General features: G+C 44.4%; 1 protein-coding gene across 4 annotated transcripts in view; it reads left to right on the forward strand.

The window, feature by feature from the left end:
- MTIF2 (mitochondrial translational initiation factor 2) overlaps nucleotides 1-19,959 on the forward strand; it is a 74,418-nt gene extending 54,459 nt beyond the window's left edge. For 3 of the 4 annotated variants that reach the window (XM_030196450.1, XM_030196451.1, XM_030196449.1), the window contains exons 10-14: nucleotides 723-975; nucleotides 10,643-10,783; nucleotides 13,037-13,201; nucleotides 14,935-15,075; nucleotides 19,590-19,957. In XM_030196450.1, the coding sequence (XP_030052310.1) occupies nucleotides 723-975; nucleotides 10,643-10,783; nucleotides 13,037-13,201; nucleotides 14,935-15,075; nucleotides 19,590-19,759 (870 nt within the window). In that variant the 3' untranslated portion in view covers nucleotides 19,760-19,957. Of the gene's footprint in view, nucleotides 1-722; nucleotides 976-10,642; nucleotides 10,784-13,036; nucleotides 13,202-14,934; nucleotides 15,076-19,589 lie in introns of all 4 variants that reach the window. The other variant, XM_030196452.1, reaches the window with a different exon arrangement.
- Nucleotides 19,960-26,915: the final 6,956 nt, after the last annotated feature.

The raw sequence follows: 26,915 nt of genomic DNA on the forward strand, positions 1-26,915 counted from the left end.
GCAGCGCCAAAAAAAGTTGGTCATACAGTTCCCAGAAATGCACCTACAGACCAAGCACAGAAAATGTGGAGATCACTGGTCATTTGCATAGACTGGGATAATAAACTAAACCATTTGTTAGAAAGTAAGAGGATACAAGCCAGGCGGTATATCAGATTTTAATAAACAAACAGTGGACTATAAATATTATTACCAGTGAACAACAGAGAAAAGAATAGTAATTGTATATGAAGCAATACCTAATAAAGATTTACTTTAACTAGCTAGTGCTCCGGAACAGTCCAGTAGTGTGATGGAGTCCTAATACAGGTCTTGGTGAACTGTGATTCTTGGTCAGAACTGAAATTTCTAGTAAGTCTGGGGTAGTTTTCACTGGGGCTAATGCTGCAGAGCCAGAGCCTAACCCACGATGCAGGCTTCCTGATCAATACTATTTCATAGGTTTGAAACACTCACAGGATATTACAATATTGCAACTTCTTGGAGAAAGACAGGAAATGCCTTAATTTTAAGTCAATGAGGGTAATGAAGCCCTCTTTAGTCCTCCTACAAAGGACAACCTCCCAGTTCTAGAAATTGCACAATATTGCAGAGGTCAGTTGCATGAGAACTAAATAGCAATGAAAGTGTTCTCAGGCCTAGGGTAAAGCAAGGAATCATAGTGCACATAAAGATATTATTTTTCCACAATGGGTAACTGAAGCATTTTTCTCTCCTTGCAGCAAAGGGCACATGAAGTTGTTGAATGGCGGAGGTATACAGAGGGGCAGAAGAAGCTAGAACAGGATATGGAAGTTATTGAAGCCAAACAGAAGGAGCACAGAGAGAGCTACAAGAAGGGGTTGGAAGGCCTAGAAGGTCTAACGTGGAGACAGAGGAAACGTGCACAGTACAAAGCCAACAAGCAACTGATGGCCACCAGGCCCAAGGAGAGAATGGAGAGCGACTCCCTGACCTATCCAGTAATTATTAAAGGTGTTCTTTGTTTAATGTTCTGTTTTTGTTTTTGCAAATTATTTGAAGCAGTGCGGGTAGGAATTTGAAAATCATTGACATTTTGGTGATAAAAGTGCTGCACAGTAGACATGCAAACTGAAATTGTGTATTTTTTCAGACTTATATTTTACAAGTGCTCAGTGTCCCTTTGAATGGGATTTAATTCTATAAGTGGGCTATGATTTGTGGAATATCTGGATCAAATAGTTTTTGTTAATAACTAGGGCCACAGCTCGATTAAAATTTTTAATCTCGGCCAGCCTTGTGCTTAATCGCACGATTAAAGTTGGACCATAGCCGGCTATTCATGGGAGGCACAGGGATGGGCAGGGGGCACATTTTTCTCTCTCCCCCCCCCCCCCCCCCCCCCCCCCCCACACACACACACATTAGATATCGTTCCTTTGCTGGTGGGGATGCCAAAGCCAGATGAAAAAATCCCCTTCCTCCTTGTGCTGCCTCAGCAGCGAGGGAAGTCAGCGGGGTACCTCCAGCCGCCAATGCCGGCACTTCCCAAGCATGCTGAGTTCATGTATAAACTGAGCATTATTGGGGAGGGCAAGCATTGATGGCTGGCGGCACCTCACTGACTTCCTTGCTCCTGAGGCAGTACAAGGAGGAAGGGGGTGACTCAGGAAGATTTCATCAGCTGGTGGGGCATCAGCTACCCCACCAGCCATTGAGCAGGTACTGTAGCTTTGGGGGGGCATTCACCCATTCTCTCTCTCCGTGCCGTCACCCATTCTCTTTATCTCTTCCTGTGCCCCCATGCCTTCACCCATTCTCTTCCTCTCTCTCTCTCTCTCTCTATGCCGTGCCTTCAGCCATTCTCTTTCTCTCTCCCTGTGTCTCTGTCTCCCCCCCCCCCCCTCTGTCTAATATGCCTCCCCTCCTGCATTTTCCTTCTGTTCCATCCGCCATCTCTCCCAGACCATGGTGGCAGTGGCTCTCCCCTCCCCTCCTGGTTTACCTCATCAGTTGTCTTACAGTAAAGCAGTAAATCTTCACTCTGCAGTGGCCGGCAGCGTATTGAAATGCTGCCTCGGCCTGCACCAACCCTTTCCTTCTGAGCCGGCACGCTCTGAAAACAGGAAGTTGCGTCAGAAGGGGGCAGCCCTATTAATAACAATACTTTATTAAAGGTGTCTATAACTAAGCAAATACTTTTTACAGAAAGAAGCAGCTTGATTTAAATCTAAAAATGTATTTTTACACTTTAGTCTGATTATGTTATATTCGTAGTCCCTAGTCTCTTGAGATGCCGCTAGAGAGCTCACATAATTAGTATCTCTTTTTGTCAAACCAACACAATTAAAACATTTATCAGTAGACCATCTGAACCTTTCCTTCCTCCCCCCCTGTAACAACAGGGTCTCGCGACTCCTAATGTAACAGTTAAAGTTTAAGTAGTCACATCACAGTTGTTGCCGGGTAGCTCAAACATAATTAATATCTCACCACAAATATAGTTAGTGGGGTTCCCCAGGGGTCTGTGCTGGGACTGCTGCTTTTTAACATATTTATAAATGACCTACAGATGGGAGTAACTAGTGAGATAATTAAATTTGCTGACGACACAAAGTTATTCAAAATCGTTAAATCGCGGGAGGATTGTGAAAAATTACAAGAGGACCTTATGAGACTGGGAGACTGAGCGTCTAAATGGCAGCACACTGAGCAGAAGGTTTCAACATATCAACGACGACACCTAGATCCCGTTCTTGGTCGGTGACTCCTAACGTGGAACCTTGCATTACGTAGCTAAAATTTGGGGTTCCTCTTTCCTACATGCATTACTTTGCACTTGCTCTCATTAAATGTCATGTTGAAACCTTCTGCTCAGTGTGCTGCTGCGGCTAAGAAAGCAAATAGAATGTTAGGTATTATTAGGAAAGGAATGGAAAACAAAAATGAAGATGTTATAATGCCTTTGTACCACTCCATGGTGTGACCGCACCTCGAGTATTGTGTTCAATTCTGTTTGCCGCATCTCAAAAAAGATATAGTGGAATTAGAAAAGGTGCAGAGAAGGGCAATGAAAATGATAAAGGGGATGGGACGACTTTCCTATGAGGAAAGGCTAAAGCGGCTAGAGCTCTTCAGCTTGGAGAAAAGGCGGCTGAGGGGAGATATTATAGAGGTCTATAAAATAATGAGTGGAGTTGAACGGGTAGACGTGAACCATCTGTTTACGCTTTCAAAAAATACTAGGACTAGGGGGCATGCGATGAAGCTACAAATTAGTAAATTTAAAATGAATCTGAGAAAAAAAATTTTCACTCAACGCAGTGGCGTAGCCAGACAGCCGATTTAAGGTGGGTCCAAGGCCAAAGTGGGTGGGCCAAAAATGTCATCTCCACTCCTCCCCCTACCTGTGCCCCCCCTCCAAAGTAAACAAAATACCTGTGCTAGTAGGGATCCTCAAGCCCTGCCAGCTTAAGACTTCCTCCCTGCCAAAGAACCTTACCTCTTGGGTGGCCAGTGGCAGTGTCTGCGAACCACAGCTGTCAGCCACTGGCTGTATCCTGCGCGTGCTCAATTTTTGCACATGTGCAAATCCTGCCTGCCCTTAATTCTTCTCCCCAGGCTCCACTTTGCTGCATCGCTCCGTCGTTCCCTGCATTCTTCTCGCCTGTCACACAGCGCTGCCATTCACACAGGCAGCTGCGCTCCCCCCTACCGCATCCATCCGGTCCTAACAGGAAGTGCATCAGAGAGGACCGGATGGACGCGGCAAAGGGGAGCGCAGCTGCTTGTGTGAATGACAGCACTGTGTGACAGGCGAGAAGAATGCAGGGAATGATGGAGCGATGCAGCAAAGTGGAGCCTGGGGAGAAGAATTAAGGACAGGCAGGCAGGCTACGCTGAATGCTGCCTCCCAGATGGCCATACCCGGCGGAGCCGCGGGAGAAAAGGCAGCATCAGCGAGCAAGGATGTGGACGGGCCTGGGCCCGTCCAGGCCCACCCGTGGCTACGCCCCTGACTCAACGTGTAATTAAACTCTGGAATTCATTACCAGAGAATGTAGTAAAGGTGGTTAGCTTAGCAGAGTTTTAAAAAGGTTTGGACGGCTTCCTAAAGGAAAAGTCCTTAGACCATTATTAAATTGAACTGTGTGCTGAATTGGGCTGCTCCCTCTCCTTTATGATTCTCACAGTAATACTGTGCTTTATGTTGACTGGCTCTTCTCATTGAGTCAGATTCCACTTGCTAAGAAAGACATCCAAAAAGCACAGCTGGTGTAGAGAACCCAAGGAAAGCATCTTAAACTGAGAGAGCTATTAGGGATATGCATTTCTTAGTGTATATTCAGTTCATCAGTGTGTCTTAAAATATTTAGTTTGTACTAAATCAGTTTAATACGTTTAACCTATGAATTAATTTGCATTAAGTTAAAAAGTTTGAATGTTAACATTTTTAAAACCAAAAAATTGGGGGGGGGGGGGGGGGGGAGGAAGGCCAAACAAACAGAAAAAGGAACAAAGAAGTTTTCCCCTGAATACATGCAATTCTGAACACTAATGTCAGCAGTCAGAATTGCATGATGATACTGGTGCTGCTGATTGACCATGAGCAGGTCTGTCATGTACATATTACTTTTTCCACACATGCCCTACACCCCCTCCCTGTCACCATAATACACACTAGTTCTCTCATACCCCTTCTATCCCCAACATTCACTTTCTTAGTCCCTCCCCCCCTGTCCTAAGCATTCACACTTTGTTTGGCTTTCTGAATCCCCCCCTCCCCTTCCTATCCTGAGCATTTCTTTCTCTCTCCCTCAGAATCCATCTTCTTTGTGGCCATTAGTCACTCGTTCTGTCTCATCCATCTTCTCTGTCACTATAACTCAATCTCTTTCAATCCCTGTACCATCCCTAGCATTCACTCATGATCTCTGAGTCCCCCCCCCTCCCCATTTTTCCCAGCTGTCTCTCTTAATCAACCTTCTCCTTCCCAGCCCAGTCTCTTGCTGTCTCCCTCCTTATCCTCTGTGGTCAAACTCTCTCTTCTCCTTCGCACCTCCTAGTGACTTTCTCAGTGGAGGAGCTTGTTCAGGGGGCTTGCCAGTGGGTTAACACCACAACCCAGTCTGAGAACATGACCTATGAAAGACTCTTGAGGAAATTAAAAAGTGATGGTTGAGGGGGGTATTGTGGATGAAGGAGAGCATAAACTACAGTTGCTTCAAAACCTTTTTATACAAAGTACAACACTAGTTCAGAAATCTTTGAAAAACAGACTTACTCCTGCCTCTCATGAGTCTGAGCATTGTGTAACCAAATACCTCAGCAGAGCTGTTTTGTGATTTTCTCCCCTTACAAAGTAGAGCCCACCAACTGCTATGGAACCTGGCTTCAGAAGTTGAATGATCAAGACTAAGAAGGTGTACTATCGCTCCAAAATGTATCAGGATCATTAGGACTGACTGCCACATTGGAGGAACCTCTCATCGGACCCCACAGATCCTGCACATGAAATCAACACAGATGTGCAAGGAGACGACTACTCCTCTCTCCCCCCACCCCCTCAAATTCTCCAAAAATTTCTAAAGCATTGTCATTCCAAACTTCCTCAGTCACGCTGAACAATTTCAACTCTCTTCTTCGGTCTCTCAGCGCTCCAAAAGAGGTCCAAGCTCTACCAATCCATCAGGTCCTCCAGGATTTGCAACTTAAGATACGGCAGACTCTGCTCACAACCCAAGCCACTTCCTAACATCTGGATCTGAAATACCTAGTTCACTCTACTCCAGGTCACATCAACTCCTTTCATCAGTCAGTTGTATGTGAAGCAGCTCTTTAAAAAAACAAATTTTCCAGAACCCAAGCATAACCACCTTCTTAGGTGTGACCTATACTAAAAGGACAGTTTAGGGTGCAATGGAACTGTAACCCCTTAGGTGGAGACTCGTAGTCCAGGACAGTCGACATTTCCATTCTGGGCTCTTCCTTCATTTCCAGTTTAAGTGGAATGGCTGAAGCCATTTCCCTTCGAAACTGGTGGAGATTTTCGTCTCTCTTGAGGTGGGGAGAGATCCAAGGGAATTCCATATGACTGTTCCTCCGAGAATTAATGTGAATCTTCCTCTGAATCTTATGAGTAGTCCTAGTCAGACTCTTCCCCATAATCATAATGGGTTTGATTGAGTCTGTGTCTGCCTTGACCTAGTGAAAACCTGTCCACGCCCCTAGGAGTGCAGAGGAACAGCACTATTCTCTGACTACAGTGAAGCTTCATCCCCCAATGTCAAGAGCAGTACTGTATGCATTGTTAACACCCTTTGAGGTGCCGGCACTGATAATGTCTGCACAGACATGGGAGGAGCCTCAGGAGGATGCTGGGGCTGATCTACAGCTGGCGCAAGTGCCCACAATGCCTGAGCAGGCTGCAGCATCTGCACTAGCTTCTCCCTGAGCATGGCTCGGAACCGCTCATTGAAGGATGGCATTGGCAACAGCAGGGGAAGCTGGTTGAGAGGCAGCCTGAGAAAGCATCACTGTTAAACCAGTAGCGGGGACCTGGCTTCTTCAAGACTCACACACCAGTACCTCTTCCAAAGAGAGAGAGAATGCTGTTCTCAGTACCAGCGCTGCCGATGCTCCGGTGCTCTTGGCACTGTGCGTCGAAGAGGACCGATGCTTGTGCTTCTTGAGCTTCCCCCAATGCACTGCATCACAGTCCTTTTGGTGCCAATGAGGGCAGTGTTGAATCTGAGTGTCTGGTCCAATTCTGACCTGTCCTGAGGCCTGCTATCGGCGCCTGATGTCGAGAGAGGCGGATGTCGAAGCCTGTGCGGTCATCGAGGTCGATGCTTCCAGTGCCGATGTCGACAGACTGTACTTCAAGGAGCCAAAAAGTTTCTCTTGCTGGGCCTGCCGTGCTGTCTGCATACTTAACTGCATTTTCAAACAGAGCAAATATTAGGGTCATGGTCAGGTCCAAGGCACCTGATGCACCATGAGTGCAGGTCCATAACAGAAATCACCTGATTACACTTGGCGCACCTCTTGAAGCCACTAGGGGTCTTCTGCAACATCCAAAAAAGAATTGAGGCCAAATTACTCTTTAATTTTTAATCGAAAAAGGGGCAGTGGTGAAATCAAGGTCGGGTTCTGGCTGAATAAATAGGCCTAGCGTAGCCAGTTGCAAAAAAAAAATAAAGAATACTTTAAGAGGCCAAAAAATACAAAGGGGAAGAACAAAATTAAAAGATGAATAAACATGAAAATAATTATTGAAGGGACTGCATGGGAAGGCACTGAAAAAAACTAAGAAATTGTGCCATGTTGAGAAGACAGGTCCTTTTGCTCTGTGGAAAATCTAAGAGTGAGGGACCTATGCTCACACATCAGGAAGGCACCTGCGCATGTGCAGTGTAATGCTGCTAGAGAATTCTACTCTTAGGTTATATGCATCCACACTGTGCTATGTTGGATGACATCACCTGTCTGTGAGAATACGAAGGCCTGCTTGTCCTTGGAGAAGTATTACTGTTTTTTTCAGCACAAGAAACTTCTTTTTAGAAAGCACCTTTAATTATCAGGCTGTGAGTATTTGGAATAATTTGCCTAAAGATCTTATGGTTTGTATCCTTCTATCTCCTTTCATCATACATCGCCAGCCCCCTAGGGCCCATTAATTTGAGTTGCTCCACAAAAATATGTTCTCCTGTCTGATAATCTTCCCCTTTTTTATTGGAAGATTACCCTTAGCTAGGGACTCCCACTTATGTGGCTGATCATTCTGCTTGTCTAGAGAGAAAAGTATGTTTCTTACCTGTACCAGATGTTCTCCATAGACAGCAGAAGTATGTGCCACATGCACCTTCCCTACTCACCTTTTGGAATTGGTTTAAGCTCATTTATGAAGAGACTCATGTGATGACAGGTATGTAGATCTGTCCATGCATGCTTGGAGAAACCACCTAAATTTTTTTTTCTGAGAGAAAATCTCCACACCAGCACTGTTGGAGGGCATCACCCACTTGTGAACTGATTATCCTGCTGCCTACAAAGAAACAGCTGCGCTGTGGTGGGAGGGGACGAGATCCCCTGAAGAGAATCAGTCTCATCTGTTCTCAGATTCACTCTCTCCTTTTATGCCAGCAATTTCAAAATTGCTGGCCACTGTGCTGAACCTGTTACAAACAAGTTTTCATGGAGAAAAGTTTATCTTCTATAGTATTCTCCATTTTGTAGAACCCGCCACCCCAGACATCGTGTCTGGGCAACACAAGCACCCTCTTTGAGACTCACCCTCAGTACCACTCCTTCAGATGGTTGGGTTTGCAGTGGCAGCTGTTTCTAGGATCAAGCACCTGATCTCTGCCAATCTTAACAGGAGGAGGCATGAATCCAGCAATACTGCAGATGAGGCCACTTGGCTGGCCCTATCAGATCAATTATGTTCTAGAAGCAGGGGCGTTATGGGAGAGCAGCATGGCTACAGTCAGTAAAATAACCAATAGAAAGTAAAGTGTAGCCACGGCCTTCAGTTTCCTGTGGTAAATTATTGATAGTTTCTGTGGTAAGAGTTAGCAAATTCTGTGGCACATTTTTCTTTTTTTTTTTTTTCATCAGGCAGTTGCCTCCTGCTCTCTCAACCAAGGCTAGGACTAATAATCTTCCATTCACAGCTAATTCTCTAGTTCGTATCCCATCCCAATTTACTGTAGCCCACTTATTGCAGACAGTCCCCAGCAGGGGGCCATGCACTAGGGTATCTTCTAGAACCCTGCAATTATGGGCCCCCGTGTCACCATAGTGCATAGGGCTTTATTGAAGACTTGCTTTTTTTTGTAAACTCTATGGATGTTAACTAGTTTCCTCCCTTCCTTTATGGCCCACAGGGTTTGTTGGTGCAGGGGTGTGGAGTGCTGCAGGCACAGCAGCAGAATGACACTATTTCCTTCTCCCTATCCTGTGATATATTTGTAATTCTATTTTTCACCTGCTTTCTCTACATTTGATTATATTTTGCACTGCTTGGATGGATTGCTCTTGAGTGATAATGATTATTCTTGGTTTTTGTCTATTGCTATGTATGTAAACTGTTATCCATTTAGAATTTGTAGGTAACACAGACTATACATTTTATTATTATTATTAAATTGAAACTTGCAGTGACTATGGCCTTTTCCTTTCCAGGGGCTGTTAATGCTCCACAGCATCCCCATCACCAGCTGAACCAGGAATCAAAAAGCAGGTCCAACTCCGGCGGCTTTTTCAGAACTCACTTGCATACTTTTAGTTTTATAGCCCTTTGCCTGTCAATGTGAATGAGCTTCATGGCACTGAAAAGAAGTTTATTCAAGCTTGATCTACTACGTATCATGAGACATCTGTGTGGTTTACAGTAAAATTTAAACCTCTATATAAATAAAATCCCCCCTCAGAGTTCTGAAGCTCACTCCATCTGTGGCAGTGAAGTCCTGAACTCCTGTCCTCCTGGTAGGCTAGGCTACTATTGGGACTACTCACCCTCAGTACTCAACCACGCCCATCTGCTCCCTATAAAACTCACCCTCAACGTTCTATTGGCTTCTGACGTCACTGAAGCCAAGGTTCGTATGTTCGAAGCTCTGAAGCCTCGAAAAACAGTCTCTGGGCCCTGCCCTCGCGTCAAACGTTATGACATTGAGGGCGGAGCTGGAGCAATTCACCAACATCGACGACGGGGGGGGCGGGGGGGGGGGCCACAGGAAAGCCTTGCTAGCGCCCGTTTCATTGGCTCCAGAAACGGGCCTTTTTTTACTAGTATATAAATAAAAAGAAGACATGCCACTAATAAAAGCAAGAGAGATAGAAAGCCTAACTCTGTTGGCTCTAATGCCCCAGACCACACGCCTCTTATTATAAGGGAGTATTAATCATTAAAGATTTCTCAAAAAAAAATTTTTTTTTGAGTTCACTCTTAAATTTTTAAGATGTCTCAGATTGTAAGTATTGTGGTATTTTGTTCCAAAGTGTCATCCAAATGACATTAAGTATTGAATTATGGATATCTGCAAACTAAATAATGCAGCAAGATGGTACTGTAGGCTTGAATGTAAAATATGACGTGGCACATTGTGTATAGCAAGGTAGATTTAGCTGAACTGTTTCCAGGACACTTTGGCGCTAAAAGTAGTAGTAGTAGTAAAAGTCCTCTTCACATTCCATCCCTACCTCAGAGGTGATATTTATGATTTCAAATCACAATAGAATGTATCCATATTCTGTATAAACAAGAGACAATGAAATTTAATGTATTGAGTGACTATTATGGCTAGAAGATGCTGCATTAACATGTATTTCGCTGAGGCTGAAAATCACTTGTTAGCTCAGACTGACATTATATTGTATCATCCACCCTCTGCCTTACTCAGCCCTAGGCCACTGCTACTGCATGTCCTGCTGACGAGTGATTCCTGCTCATTAATAATATTCCACAAGGCTTGCTTTGTCTAGAAAGAGGGCAAGCACGTTAAAGCAGATCAAATCAGAAAATGCTAGAGGTTTTTGAGTTGTGTGAAAAAAGGGATTCCCCCCCTCCCCCTTTGAATATTGTAGAATCAAAATATATTGATAGTACCTTTACAGTGAGGTGGAGGTACTTTGAGCGTGCTCTGTTATCACTCGTGTTCTTTTGGGATATTTCCAGGTGATGTGGATGGTTCAGTGGAGGCTATTCTAAGCGTTATTGACACTTATGATGCAGACAATCAGTGTGAACTGGACCTAGTCCACTTTGGTGTAGGAGATGTGTCTGAAAATGATGTCAGTCTTGCGGAGACATTCAAAGGTAAAGAAGAAATTAGATACAAGATGCTCAAAATGATTTAATATGTCTTTGTAAAATACCTATACTGCCCTTCTATGCATGAACACTGAATCTGCAGTAAATCATATTTCAAGGAAACTGAACTTTAACGTTCCCTTGCCAATATATTTTGTTTCCAGAGGTTTTGTTTTGCGTGTGTGTTTTTATTTTTATAAAAACCCTTGGGAAAAAAATATATTGTCTGGTTAGCAAGTGAATGTTTAGAAAAGTTCACTTTGAGATGTGATTTACTGAAGATAGTGTTCTTGCTTAGTAGAGAAAGTGCCTGGATTGGGCAGAAAAGATTTGTTCATCAAGTGATTAAATTCCCTCTTATGGCAGAGCCATCTACAGGTTTTCTGTAAAACTGACCATTTTTATAAATAGGCTACTCCTCAACATATGGTAGCATGGATTTTATTACACTTTCAGGGATACACTAAAATATTTGATGGCAGAAAAAGCCCAGTTAGCTCATCCAGTCTGTCCATTTATTTCTAATTGCTTGTAGAACACACTTGTTGGAGCTGTTGTAGAATTTTGCTCCGTTGTCAAGTTGCATTATTCTTTTACAATTCTTTTACAGAAGGAATGGATCCTCAGGAGCTTAACCGAGATTGGATAGCACAGCCGGTAGTGGGAGGCGGGGCTGGAGGTTGGGAGGTGGGGATAGTGCTGGGCAGACTTATACAGTCTGTGCCAGAGCCGGTGGTGGGAGGCAGGGATAGTGCTGGGCAGACTTATACGGTCTGTGCCAGAGCCGGTGCGGGGAGGCGGGGTTGGTGGTTGGGAGGCGGGGATAGTGCTGGGCAGACTTATACGGTCTGTGCCGGGACTGGTGGTTGGGAGGCAGGGATAGTGCTGGGCAGACTTATACGGTCTGTGCCAGAGCCGGTGGTGGGAGGCGGGGCTGGTGGATGGGAGGCAGGGATAGTGCTAGGCAGGGGCGTAGCCAGACCTCGCCGGGAGGGGGGACCAGAGCCCGAGGTGGGGGGGCACTGTTTAGCCGCCCCCCCAACCGCCGCCGCCCCCGAGCCGCCGCCGCCACATTTGACCCCCCCTGCCGGCCTGCCCCACGATCCCCTTGAACCCCCCTCCCGCCACCAACTCTTCCCCACCGTCGCCACCCGCCCTTCCGCTGCATCTGCTACCTTTTTTGAAGAGAGTGACTTTCTTCCGCGCTCCAGTAGCGCCTTTCTTCTACGAAGTTCCGGTGATCAGCTGTTTTGATCTGCTACCTTTTTTGAAGAGAGCGACTTTCTTCTGCGCTCCAGTAGCGCCTTTCTTCTACGAAGTTCTGGCGATCAGCTGTTTCGACGCAGCGTCAAAACAGCTGATCGCCGGAACTTCGTAGAAGAAAGGCGCTACTGGAGCATGGAAGAAAGTCGCTTTCTTCAAAAAAGGTAGCAGATGCGGCAGCGGGGCCGGCGGCGGGGGGGGGGGGTTTCAAGGGGATCGTGGGGCAGGGGGCCAGGGCCAAATCTACGGGGGCCCAGGCCCCCTCAGGCCCCACGTAGCTATGCCACTGGTGCTAGGCACACTTATACGGTCTGTGCCAGAGCCGGTGGTGGGAGGTGGGGCTGGTGGTTGGAGGGCGGGGATAGTGCTGGGCAGACTTATACGGTCTGTGCCAGAGCTGGTGGTTGGGAGGCGGGGCTGGTGGTTGGGAGGCGGGGATAGTGCTGGGCAGACTTATACGGTCTGTGCCAGAGCCAGTGGTGGGAGACAGGGATAGTGCTGGGCAGACTTATACGGTCTGTGCCAGAGCCGGTGGTGGGAGGCGGGGATAGTGCTGGGCAGACTTATACGGTCTGTGCCCTGAAGAGCACAGGTACAAATCAAAGTAGGGTATACACAAAAAGTAGCACACATGAGTTGTCTTGTTGGGCAGACTGGATGGACCGTGCAGGTCTTTTTTCTGCCGTCATCTACTATGTTACTATGTAATTACAAACCAAGGCAACATTCCAACTTATAACTTTAAGGTTGACTGGGTTAATGTTCTTGTAATTTGATCTACAGCCGCTGATTTACATGCTCTTAATAATGATTTTTTTTACATTTAAAATATTTGCTTAAAAACTGAAAAAGAACGTATCTAATAGTATAACCCTCAGGACTGATAAAGGCAATGTTAATTGCAGCATTACTGTAAGGTGTCACTGTGGGTTTATTGGTATACAGGATACAGAATGTTTGCTACTCGATTCACTAACATTGGTTTTTCTTCACTAGGCACTGTCTATGGCTTTAATGTGCATGCACACAAAGCTATCCAGCAATTGGCCACGAAGAAAGGCATTGAAATTAAATTACATAATATCATCTACCGACTTATAGACGACCTGAAGGATGGACTTAGCAGCAAGCTCCCCCCAGCTGTGGAAGAAAATGTAATAGGTAAGTCTGCAGTGTGTAAACGTGCCAAATGAATCATTTTTTTCTAGAGCCAAAAGGTGATCAGAACAGAGAAGATCTCAAAGGTCCTTAAGTGTTCATCTTTTTTTTCTGAGTTGTATACGTGCCTCTTTAAATGCAGAGCTGAGGCTTATACTATCCTGTGCCTCCATTACAGCTGACTGACTGTGTGGCACAATACATGTGGAGGGGCATTTTTGAAAGGACATTCAAGTCTGAATTGGAATGTCCGGCCCATAAAGTCCATGTCAGCCATTTTCAAACAGGAAATTACGTGAGAACATCCAAAGTGAACAGCTATTTTACAAACTGAAAAGTCCAAATTATGAACGCCAAAAATCCAGGGACAAGGACACCTGTCTGATAGCATTTTTACAGAAATGGCCACAGTGGACTATAAACCAGGGCACCCCTACAACACTTTTTATTTTAAATGCTGAGCCCTCCAGGAGCAGGGAAAACCCTACTGTATACCATCTTAATAGTCTTTGGACTTACAGGTGTTGTAAATACATGCAATAACTAATTTATTTACCTTCACGTAATACAGTAAAAACATCTGGAGAGTACCTCAAGCTCCATTATCCAAACTGCAAAGGTCTTTCTTATAAATCAATCCTTGTCACAGGCTTCACATGTCAGAGTACCAAACTTTGGAATTCTCTACCCAAGCAATTAAGGTACTTAGAAGATTATCTGAGATTCCGTGAATTACTAAAGGCTTTTCTATTAAATATATATCTTATCAAAAGACAATAAACTAATGTTGCCATCTTTCTTATATGTTTCAACATAACCAATACTCTTGCCTAGCTTCATGACAAACACACAATTATTCCTAATCTGACATAATTTAATTATCTGTATCATATTTTTTTAATGTTTTTCTTCAATGTAAGCCACATTGAACCTGAACATGTTCGGGATAATGTGGGATACAAATGTCAAAAATAAAAAGTATTTAGGTACAGTAGGCATATGTGTGTTTCTGGAGGGCTCACAATTTAAAGGAAGAAAAAAAGAGCTAAAATGAGATTTGAACCTGGTCCACTGCACTGACCACTAGGCTACTCCTCAGACCTGCTTTGTTCAGGAAGCCCATAATACCTGATGCTGTCACAGAGCCTGTTATTCCTTTCCGGTTTCATTTTCAGGGGAGAGAGTGGGGGGCAGCAACCACGGGGGAGATTCATGAGGGGTCATGCCTTATCTCCGGTGGTCAGCTTGTCAATCAGAGCACCTTTTTGTACCCTGGATGTGACAAACAGGTCTTAATAAAAACTTCCTTCTTTTTAGACTAGGGCATTTCGTCCCATTCAATTATCTCTGTTGGGCGTCCTAATTTTGAGCCCTACCTAGTCCAGTCTACAACAAGCTCCCTTGCTATTTAGATGAACTGCAGTGTAGGACATCCAAATTCTTCCATTCCAAAGTCAGTTTGAACGTTTTGGGCAAATGGATGTCTCAAAAATGGCAAAACAAAAGTCCATGTGCTTAAAAAATTCTTATGCTGCTGCTGCTTCTGGACATAAAAGTATTGTTTGCTCCTGGACTATCACCTTGCATTTGATTACTTTGAATTTGTCAGATTTTATTAGAATATTTCAGTTAGTCTTAGTTTTAAAAATGAAAAAGCAGTGTATTAAAAGCCATACCTAGTGCTGATTCTGTCTTTTCTCAATCTTTGTGTCTGCACTTTTTTATTTTTCCTGCAGGAGAGGCCATAGTACTGGCTACATTTGATGTGACCATAGGAAAAAAGAAAGTTCCAGTGGCCGGTTGCAGGGTGCAAAAGGGGCATTTAGACAAAAAATTGAAGTTTAAATTATGCCGTCATGGAGACATTATTTGGGAAGGTACATAGATCCTGATCAGTTCACCTTTGGGGAACCCTGTTGTGTTTTTCATATGTTGCTCAATGCAAACTTAAAATCAAAGAAGCAGTTTTGGTCAGGTCTGAATCCCATACCTCTTTTGGTGCAGTAATCTTGCCAACACATTAATTCCCAGAATCGGTACAAACTATTTATGAAAATAAATTTTGAGGATTTATTTCCAAAAGACCAGATACAGTGGACTCTGCACAGTCCCATGTTTCGGCAATGATGTGCCTGCTTCAGGAGAGTATCTGTATAGACAAACATCTTTCCACAGAAAACATATGGCAAAGAGCCACTAGTACTAAAGTCAGTTCAAAGGAACATGAAAAGCGCTAAAGTTCCGCTCTGAATGCATGGAACTTTAGCACTTTTTACATTCCTTGGAACTGACTTTACTGCTAGTGGCTCTTTGCCATATTTTGTGGAAATACGTTTATTTGTCTATACAGATGCTCTGACTGCTGAAGCAGGCGCATCACTGCTGAAACACGAGACTGTGTCGAGTCTATTGTGTTTGGTCTTTTGGAAATAAATATATTTTATTAATCTACCTCTGAAGTCCTGTCTGGATTGGTTGTCCTTGTTTCAATGACTGTTTCTTCCGTACTACTGTGTACAAATATCTTTATAGAAGGAAAAGAGGTCTCATAAATCATAGTTAGTGGGGTCCCGCAGGGGTCTGTGCTGGGTCCGTTGCTTTTTAATGTATTTATAAATGACCTAGAGATGGGAATAACTAGTGAGGTAATTAAATTCGCCGATGACACAAAATTATTCAGGGTCGTCAAGTCGCAGGAGGAATGTGAACGATTACAGGAGGACCTTGCGAGACTGGGAGAATGGGCGTGCAAGTGGCAGATGAAGTTCAATGTTGACAAGTGCAAAGTGATGCATGTGGGTAAGAGGAACCCGAATTATAGCTACGTCTTGCATGGTTCCGCGTTAGGAGTTACGGATCAAGAAAGGGATCTGGGTGTCGTCGTCGATGATACGCTGAAACCTTCTGCTCAGTGTGCTGCTGCGGCTAGGAAAGCGAATAGAATGTTGGGTGTTATTAGGAAGGGTATGGAGTCCAGGTGTGCGGATGTTATAATGCCGTTGTATCGCTCCATGGTGCGACCGCACCTGGAGTATTGTGTTCAGTACTGGTCTCCGTATCTCAAAAAAGATATAGTAGAATTGGAAAAGGTACAGCGAAGGGCGACGAAAATGATAGTGGGGATGGGATGACTTTCCTATGAAGAGAGGCTGAGAAGGCTAGGGCTTTTCAGCTTGGAGAAGAGACGGCTGAGGGGAGATATGATAGAAGTGTATAAAATAATGAGTGGAATGGATCGGGTGGATGTGAAGCGACTGTTCACGCTATCCAAAAATACTAGGACTAGAGGGCATGAGTTGAAGCTACAGTGTGGTAAATTTAAAACGAATCGGAGAAAATTTTTCTTCACCCAACGTGTAATTAGACTCTGGAATTCGTTGCCGGAGAACGTGGTACGGGCGGTTAGCTTGACGGAGTTTAAAAAGGGGTTAGATAGATTCCTAAAGGACAAGTCCATAGACCGCTATTAAATGGACTTGGAAAAATTCCGCATTTTTAGGTATAACTTGTCTGGAATGTTTTTACGTTTGGGGAGCGTGCCAGGTGCCCTTGACCTGGATTGGCCACTGTCGGTGACAGGATGCTGGGCTAGATGGACCTTTGGTCTTTCCCAGTATGGCACTACTTATGTACTTATGTACTTATAATTCAAAAGTATATCAATCCCTTTCTTGTGATTTTGTATAATCATAGACCTCAAAATACCTCCTACCTTAATATGTGTCTAAGTGCTTGTCATACTTTGAAGTGAATTTAAATATCATTCTTGCTTTTTTTTTTAATTTCTTTCATTTTTGTTTTTTTGGTGCTTTTCACTTATTTCATTTATTTCTCAGCAATTGTTTCCAAAACAACTAACAGTTCAGTAAGTTTATTTATTTATTACATTTGTATCCCACATTTTCCCACCTATTTGCAGGCTCAATGTGGCTTACATAGTACCGTAAAGGCATTCACCAAGTCCGATAGAGGAACAAATACAATTAGATGTTAGGGTGGAATAGGGTAGGTAAGATTCAGTTCTCATCTACTCTTGTTCCACTTATCTTTACAATTTCAGCCGGTCCCGACAAGCGCTTGTTTCACTATTGCTTTCTCAGGCAGGGAACGTTTTGAGTTGTCTCACTATTACTACTACTACTACTTAACATTTCTAAAGCGCTACTAGGGTTACGCAGCACTGTACAATTTAACATAAAAGGACAATCCCTGCTCAAAGAGCTTACAATCTAAAAGACGCGTGGGCAGTCAGACCGATAGGGGCAGTCAAATTGGGCAGTCTGGAATTCCTGAAAGGTAAGAGTTAGGTGCTGAATGCAGCATTGAAGAGGTGGGCTTTAAGCAAAGACTTGAAGATGGGCAAGGAGGGGGCTTGGCGTAAGGACTCGGGGAGGTTGTTCCAAGCATAGGGTGAGGCGAAGCAGAATGAGCGGAGCCTGGAGTTGGCGGTGGTGAAGAAGGGTAATGAGAGGAGGGATTTGTCCTGTGAACGGAGGTTTTGGGCTGGAACATAAGGGGAGATGAGGGTAGAGAGGTAGTGAGGGGCAGCAGACTGAGTGCATTTGTAAGTAAGAAGGAGAAGCTTGAACTGAATTCGGTATCTGATTGGAAGCCAGTGAAGTGACCTGAGGAGAGGGGTGATATGAGTATATCGGTTCTGGCGGAATATAAGACGTGCAGCAGAGTTCTGAACAGATTGAAGAGGGGATAGGTGGCTAAGTGGGAGGCCGGTGAGGACTAAGTTGCAGTAGTCAAGGCGAGAGGTAATGAGAGCGTGGACAAGAGTTCGGGTGGTGTGTTTAGAGAGGAAAGGGCGAATTTTGCTGATGTTAAATAGGAAGAAGCGACAGGTCTTGGCTGTCTGCTGGATATGCGCAGAGGAGAGGGAGGAGTCAAAGATGACTCCAAGGTTGCGGGCAGATGAGACGGGGAGGATAAGGGTGTTATCAACTGAGATAGAAAGTGGAGGAAGAGGAGAAGTGGGTTTTGGTGGAAAGACAATGAGCTCAGTCTTGGACATGTTCAGTTTCAGGTGGCGGTTGGACATCCAGGCAGCTATGTCGGATAAGCAGGCTGATACCTTAGCCTGGGTCTCAGCGGTGATGTCTGGTGTGGAGAGATACAACTGGGTGTCATCAGCATATAGATGATACTGGAAACCGTGAGATGAGATCAGGGAGCCCAGGGTAGAGGTGTAGATTGAGAAGAGAAGGGGTCCAAGGACAGATCCCTGGGGAACACCAACAGATAGCGGGGTGGGGGTGGAGGAGGATCCATGAGAGTGATCTCTGAAGGTGCGGTGGGAGAGATAGGAGGAGAACCAGGAGAGGACAGAGCCCTGGAACCCAAATGAGAACAGTGTGGCAAGAAGTAAATCATGATTGACAGTGTCAAAAGCGGCGGATAGATCGAGGAGGATGAGGATGGAGTAGTGGCCTCTGGATTTGGCAAGGAACCGGTCATTACAGACTTTAGAGAGTGCTGTTTCTGTTGAGTGTAGAGGGCGAAAACCGGATTGAAGTGGATCGAGGATGGCATGAGAGGAGAGGAAATCGAGGCAGCGGCTGTGAACGGCGCACTCAAGTATTTTGGAGAGGAAGGGTAGGAGGGAGATGGGGGCAGTAGTTGGAGGGACAGGTGGGGTCAAGTGATGGTTTTTTGAGGAGAGGTGTGACTACGGCGTGCTTGAAGGTGTCAGGGACAGTTGCAGTGGCGAGAGAGAGGTTGAGGATATGACAGATGGAGGGGGTGACAGTATGAGAGATGATGTTAAGTAAGTTGGTGGGGATGGGATCAGAAGAGCAGGTGGTGCATTTCGAGGAGGAAAGAAGGTGAGCTGTTAGTCTTCACATAGCAGTTATTTGGCGGGTGAGTCAGCTTATTTTGGCTGAACAACTAGGATATACAGAGTGGTCCAAGGATGCAGCAAGTAAGCCAGAGAGCTAAAAAAGAAAAGGGGTGGGGTGGGGGAACTTGGTTAAAATAAGGAGGCTGGTTACATTTTCATTACTTCTACTGAGCTGTACATGTTATTTTTCTATAATGCATGTTTCAGTTACATTACTGTAACCTGAGTTTTTTTTTAAAATAAACAGTCTCTACAAATAAAAAAAAAAAATAAAAGCCACTGCATCCCTAGATCCTAGCATCAGTGACCAGAAAAAGTGAAGCACAAGTCTAAAAATAAAATCCAAAATACAGGCACTAGTGATAACAAAAGACACATTTATAGTAGGACTCTGGCAACCTACTGCTTTATTTAGCATGTAGAAAGCTGAGTGTTGGCTCTCTCAGCAAATGTTTGATATTGACTTGATTGAAAACACTCAACATGTTCATAGCTTTGCTCCATTTTAATCGAGAGAATGTTTCTTTCTTTTTTTTTCTACAGGATCTTTAACATCTTTGAAACACCATAAAAATGATGTTCAGTCAGTGAAAACAGGGGTGGAGTGTGGTCTCAGTTTAGATAAAGAAATGGAATTTATGGTTGGAGATGAAATAATTTGCTATGAAGAAAAAGAAATTTCACAAAAGATCTCCTGGGATCCTGGATTTTAACTAAGCAAGGTCCTGCTGTGGCTCATATCTTACTCCCTGTACCAAGCATGCATTTTGTAATATATAAAGATCTATATATTAACAAGTGTTTGTGTGAACAATTACTTGGGCACTTTCAATTGTCATGCAGATGGTGCTGAAATATCTTTTGAAACATATAGAAACCAGAGCTTTGCTATGTTTCACTGTGAGACAGGCAGAACAGGCCTAATTTCTCTGACTTTATAAGAACATAAGTATAGCCAGACTGGGTCAGAGCAATGGTCCATCTAGCCCAGTATCCTACTTCCAACAGTGGCCAATCCAGGACACAAGTTCCTGGCAGAAATTTAAATAGCAGGAGCCCTGTGATTAAACCAGAGACACTGACTCTTGGTACTATGCAAGACTGGGCTGCTTTAAATCATTTTCTATTGTTATTTTTCTTCATTTATGCATTTCAAAAATCAATACATAAAGAGAGAACTCTTGGATAATTACAAGAAAAAGACAAATAGGGGGAGGAGCCATAATGGTGAATGGCTGACTCCTAAGCTCTTGTCATTCTTACCTCTGCAAACTTTTTCTTCTATGTGGAAGTATACAGGTAAGGGATGGCCTCAGGTCTTCCCCTTAGAGACCCTGGCCCTCCAGTTTCAGTATGGATGTGTATCTTTCCCTACCACTGCGTAGGCCAGGCAGCTGCTTATGGAAGGCACTGACAATGTGCCAACACGAGGAGAACTCTGCAGGCTCTTGTTAGGAAGAGGAGTTGCTTGCCTTGGATCTGTGCTCAGAGGATCAGGTTCTTAAACCGGTGGAATGTTGGACCAGGGAATGGTTAGTGAAACACCTAGAGATTTACCAACCGATGACACAGGTCAGCCAGCAGCATTCCTACCTGTCTGCCTACTTTCAGTTCACACAATCTGACTTTTAACAGTGTAACTTCTAAAGTTAATGACCATCAAATTAAATTACAATCCTTTGTCTTCTCTGTTTCTTCTATGCCAGCGTTTTTCAACCAGTGTGCTGTGGCACATCGGTGTACCACAGCTGGTCCATAGGTGTGCCATCGGTGTACCACAGCTGGTCCATAGGTGTGCCATCGGTGTACCACAGCTGGTCCATAGGTGTGCCATGGCAATTGAGGGTCATTTATTAGCAGGGCCAGCTTAATTTGGGCCGGAATGGAGTTTACCTTTTAAAAGTTTCCTTGTCTCTAGTAGTCTGTGTCTGCGAGCAGCAATTCATACAGCCTGTTCGCGCAAACCCCAGAGCCTTCTCTCTGACGTAACTTCCTGCTTTCACATAGGCAGGAAGCAGGATGTTACATGAGAGAGAAGGCTCTGGGGTTGGCATGTACAGGCTGTATGAATCACTGCTTGCTGCAAACTGCTGGAGACAGCTGGGGGGGGGAGTCAAGAGAGACAAGCGGAGATGCCTGGTCACTGCCTGGAGAGGAAAATGAGGGAGAGATATTTAACTATTTGTGAGGATTGGGGGAGGGGGAGAGAAGGTAAATGCTGGACTATTTTTGTTTTGAGGGGGGGGGGGGAAGGGAAAACGCTGGACCATTTGTGGAGGCATGATGACTATTTTAGTGCCGTGTAAATGTGCCATGAAATGGAAAAGATTGAGAATCTCTGCTTTATGCAAACTTTGGGGACCTTAAAGCTTAGCACATGCTAAATGCTAGGAAGCCCATAGGTATAAAATTAGCATGCAATAAGCTTTAGTAAAAGGGCCCCCTTTGAATGTGTCCCTCATAAAAGACAGTATACAAAGTAGTTTAAAGTTGAAGCTTTGGAAAATGAGGCAAGGTCTTCCAACTTATGTTTGAGTTACTTTCCTCAACTTCCCTTGAGGTCACCAAAAGAGACTTTTCATTCATTATGTGAAAGTGGTTTTAAAAATACTGCCTGGCGGTTATATTGGGTTCATCAGCTTCAGACCTAGTGACTTCAGCAACTTTGTTTCTTTTGCATTGAAGACAGACTGAGAGAAGCTTTTATATCTGTATTTCAAGCATAGGAAAGAGTTATGTTTGAATTGTAAGAGTCGCGTGTTTTTCTGATATATTACAAAGGAGACAGACATTTCTGTTGCAGCAATTCGGGGTTATTTAGTTGGGAACTGTGTGTTTTTTCTTAAATTTCCATGTAGAAGCATTGTAAAATTTAGATCTGTTAATTTTGAACTCACAACTGTCCTCATTTTTGGCTGCTAATCAACCCCATTGCTCCTTCACTTCCTGTATCCCCAGTAATAGAATAAGATGTTCAAATAATGTAGTGTTTGTTTGCTAGAGAACAGCTCTTTGTCTGCATTTTCTTTTACCCCTATTTTGGAGGATTTTCCCCCCATTACTTGCTCTGTAAATACATAAGTAATGCCACACTGGGAAAAGACCAAGGGTCCATCGAGCCCAGCATCCTGTCCATGACAGCAGCCAATCCAAGCCAAGGGCACCTGGCAAGCTTCCCAAACATACAAACATTCTATACATGTTATTCCTGGAATTGTGGATTTTTCCCAAGCTTCTCCTCAATAATGTGGACTATGTTTAATTTTCTCTAGGATTATTTATTTCTATGTAATATTTCCTATTCCGTAGTGTAGCAACATATCAATCCAGGAACAGTGGATTAGGTCCATCTACCAGCAGGTGGCGACAGAGGACACAGAGTTGCACTGTGCCTTAAGAGCCAGTGCTTAGTGCTATACATCAGTATTCCTCTATCTCCAACAGGTGGAAGATATATCTGACAACTATTCCTGGATAATCTGGGCCATCTCCTGCCCCAGGCTTCTGAGTTCCGTTGGGTTTGGGGAGTACAGTGACTGTGTGGAGCTATCATTGGGAACACCTGGTGATGGTGCTTGGTCCCCCCCGGCACTCTCCGGCTGCCTGCCCTAGGTCTCCTTCCAAGGTGGAGTGCTGTGCACCACCACGTTTGAGCAGAGAAGCCTCTGGTAACTTAGGTTGGGGGCCTTTTTCGGCAGTGCATACGGGCCTAGCTTGTTTCCTTATGGCAGCTCCTTTGGAGACAGCTAAACACTGTACTCATCGCAGGGCGCATAAGACTGCATCTGGAGTTTGTTCTGTGCACCTCTTTGCTGGTTGGAGCGCCAAGGGAAGCAGTTGGTACATTGGCTCCCATTGCAACATAAAGCTGTCCGGCACCTCCGTCAACAGTCCTTTTGGCCCTTCTGCTGGCACGAGAATACTAGCCATATTGGTTTCCCGCGGTCTGCCTCAGAGGCACTGTGTTTCTGACCTTGCACCTTCCTCTGATCTACTGGACACTGCAGGGGCGTAGCAGCTCAGGGATGTTCCTTTATCCCCTACTACATTTGTACTGCTCACGCTTAAGGCCTTCCTCTTAAAACACACACACTCTCTGTTTTAGGTCTCCTTTTAGGGGCCACACATCTCCTGCTCCTCAGTCTTCTAAAAGGAGTGCATTTACAGCCTCAAGCTGAGTAGGAGACAGGGTCTCTGATGCCCCTTGCATGGGTCCCCCTCCCTTCTCTTAGAAGACTGCCCATGGCAAAACTTAAGAAGGGGAGCATTCTCTGGCAGAGGGGGATGTTCCCTCTGTGGCACAGATGTTCCGCAAGGAGGAGCATCCCACCTTGATTACCAGAGCCCCTGAGATTCTACTATATCAGCTCTGACCTCCCAGCTCTCCACTTCCACAGTGAATCCTATCATTTTAGGCACAAAAAGGCCTCCAAAGACCTTCCACATACATGAGCTGATCTCAGCACATTAGAACACTTCTGATGTGAGCCTCAAGGTAGTCCCGACGTTGGATTCCCTGGTCACAGCAGTGATTAAAGAGACCACACTATCTGTTCAGGAGTTTAAGACCCTTAAGGATATGCAAGGCTGTAAAACTGAAGCTGTTCTAAAGATGTCCTTAGAGGTGGCTGCCTTAGCCCTTCAAGCTATGGGAGCCGACTCTTATGTTGCTAGATCCTGCCTTGGTTTTGTCCAGCATGTGGTAGATTCTGCTGGGGATCTTGATACTGGTTCCCTAGATTCTCCCTTTATGGAGACAAGTCTGGCATTTTTGGCAGATGGTCTCTGACATACTTAGGGCATTGGCAAAGCAGATCGCATTGGCAGTGTCTGCCAGGCATTCCTTGTGGCTTATGACAGCAAATGTGGCTTCTAGATCCACTCTCACTAAAAGCCACGCTCATTAAGTTTCCCTCTAGGAGTTAAGCATCTGTTTGGTGAAGACTTAGAGAAGCTTGATGGAACTTAGATTGCTCCAAGTCCTTGACATTTGCCAGAAGACCAGCCAAAATCTGTTACTGTGCTAAGGAAGGGAAAACTAGTTTGTATCCGATAATTTTCTTTCCTTTAGTGCAGCAGGTCTATCTAGGACCCAGCCCTTCAGATATTTGAGCTGGTTTGATTGGTTGTTCTTAAGACTTCTCTGTTTAGAGGTTGTTCAACGCAGTTCCCACTTCATCGTTTGTGGTTTAGGAATCTGAGGAAGAAGACCTTTTCTGTCAGGTTAGTTTTGGCCTGCCTCTTTTTTTTTTTCCACTGCTTTATCAAAATACTGAGGTGTGACACTCAGCATCAGATATTAAGGCACAGTGCAACTGTCTTCTACCTCCATCTCCACCTGCTGATAGATGGATATAACCCACTTGTCCTGGCTTGATCTAGTGCACTGAAATAAAGAAAATTAGCAGGTAAAAACTAACTTTCCCTTCTTGTACTCTTATGTTTTGGCTATTATTTACTAAAAAATTAAATATATAAAAAAAAGCACTACATACAGTGAAATTATGCAAAATTAATTTAATATACTAGTCCTTGTGGTAGTCTACCAGTAGTGCATCTGATCAGCAACTGCTCTCAAAGGACTAAAATGGGTCCTGTGGCAGATAACATGCACTAATCTTTAGTAAAAGACCCCCTACAATAGGCACAAAAGAAAAAAAAATCATGAGCTGCTGAATGCGTAGATGCTTCAGGGACAGCAGGGTCCTAACTATTGCCTCAATTTTGCTGGAGACAAAGGTTGAGCTATGAAGGATCAAAGATAACATACACCTTGCTGGAAAAAAAACATGCACTTACACAGATAATTCAACTTGAATGATGCTTATAGTATATAAGCGTAGGCCTTAATGCCAAAAAATTGTTGGCTTTTGCTGGGTAGTATGGGAAACATCAGGTAACATATGAATCTCACAAATCAAAATAAAACTTTCTGTGCTTTGAAAAAATATCTGCAAAAGCTATTCACTTTATCTAATGCAAGTTTGCATAATCATTGTAGGTAGTCTGAGCTACCCACTGCTGCAGGATTACTTACCACCAGCCATCCTTTGTTTTGAGCAAGGTAATATTTTAGAAAGTGTTTTGTTTTTTTTTTGGGGGGGGGGGGGGGGGGAGATACCAGGCTTTGGTCATCTTTAAATTTCAAGAGATGCAGAAAAGTGTTTATGAAAATTAATTAAATGTAGATCCCTGTACCTAATTTTATGCTCCAGCATATTAAACTTCCCTAGATTACAAATACCATCTTTTATGAATACCATGTTACTTGTTTCAAACATTTTCATTCAAGTTGTATGGGAGAAATGTGATCTATTAGAGAAGACTGTGAGAAATGTATGGCATACAGAAAACAAAGTCTCTAAAGTGAAAGCCTGTAGCTACTACAACAGAAGAGAATACCATCTTCAAGGCTTACCGGCTTTTTGGAAGAACTGTCACCTCTAGCCATTGGTAGTGGCAGGGAACAGGAGTCTTGAGGGATAGAATTGCCACTTCCAAAGGAAGAGTTAGACCTTTTGCAATGCCTCCCAGCATAAGCACGGCACAACCTGAGGTTAACAAAACAACTCCTAGTCCATAGGAGCCAACTTTTGAAACTGATTGGGGGTGCTAACTTAAGGAAGCGCCGTTCAATTAGAAATTTAATAAGTAGAGACTTTAGAAACATTGACGTACAGTGGTGGAAATAAGTATTTGATCCCTTGCTGATTTTGTAAGTTTGCCCACTGACAAAGACATGAGCAGCCCATAATTGAAGGGTAGGTTATTGGTAACAGTGAGAGATAGCACATCACAAATTAAATCCGGAAAATCACATTGTGGAAAGTATATGAATTTATTTGCATTCTGCAGAGGGAAATAAGTATTTGATCCCCCACCAACCAGTAAGAGATCTGGCCCCTACAGACCAGGTAGATGCTCCAAATCAACTCGTTACCTGCATGACAGACAGCTGTCGGCAATGGTCACCTGTATGAAAGACACCTGTCCACAGACTCAGTGAATCAGTCAGACTCTAACCTCTACAAAATGGCCAAGAGCAAGGAGCTGTCTAAGGATGTCAGGGACAAGATCATACACCTGCACAAGGCTGGAATGGGCTACAAAACCATCAGTAAGACGCTGGGCGAGAAGGAGACAACTGTTGGTGCCATAGTAAGAAAATGGAAGAAGTACAAAATGACTGTCAATCGACAAAGATCTGGGGCTCCACGCAAAATCTCACCTCGTGGGGTATCCTTGATCATGAGGAAGGTTAGAAATCAGCCTACAACTACAAGGGGGGAACTTGTCAATGATCTCAAGGCAGCTGGGACCACTGTCACCACGAAAACCATTGGTAACACATTACGACATAACGGATTGCAATCCTGCAGTGCCCGCAAGGTCCCCCTGCTCCGGAAGGCACATGTGACGGCCCGTCTGAAGTTTGCCAGTGAACACCTGGATGATGCCGAGAGTGATTGGGAGAAGGTGCTGTGGTCAGATGAGACAAAAATTGAGCTCTTTGGCATGAACTCAACTCGCCGTGTTTGGAGGAAGAGAAATGCTGCCTATGACCCAAAGAACACCGTCCCCACTGTCAAGCATGGAGGTGGAAATGTTATGTTTTGGGGGTGTTTCTCTGCTAAGGGCACAGGACTACTTCACCGCATCAATGGGAGAATGGATGGGGCCATGTACCGTACAATTCTGAGTGACAACCTCCTTCCCTCCGCCAGGGCCTTAAAAATGGGTCGTGGCTGGGTCTTCCAGCACGACAATGACCCAAAACATACAGCCAAGGCAACAAAGGAGTGGCTCAGGAAGAAGCACATTAGGGTCATGGAGTGGCCTAGCCAGTCACCAGACCTTAATCCCATTGAA

The sequence above is a fragment of the Microcaecilia unicolor genome, chromosome 3, assembly GCF_901765095.1.
Source record: "Microcaecilia unicolor chromosome 3, aMicUni1.1, whole genome shotgun sequence".
In the NCBI taxonomy this organism is placed as follows: Eukaryota; Metazoa; Chordata; class Amphibia; order Gymnophiona; family Siphonopidae; genus Microcaecilia; species Microcaecilia unicolor.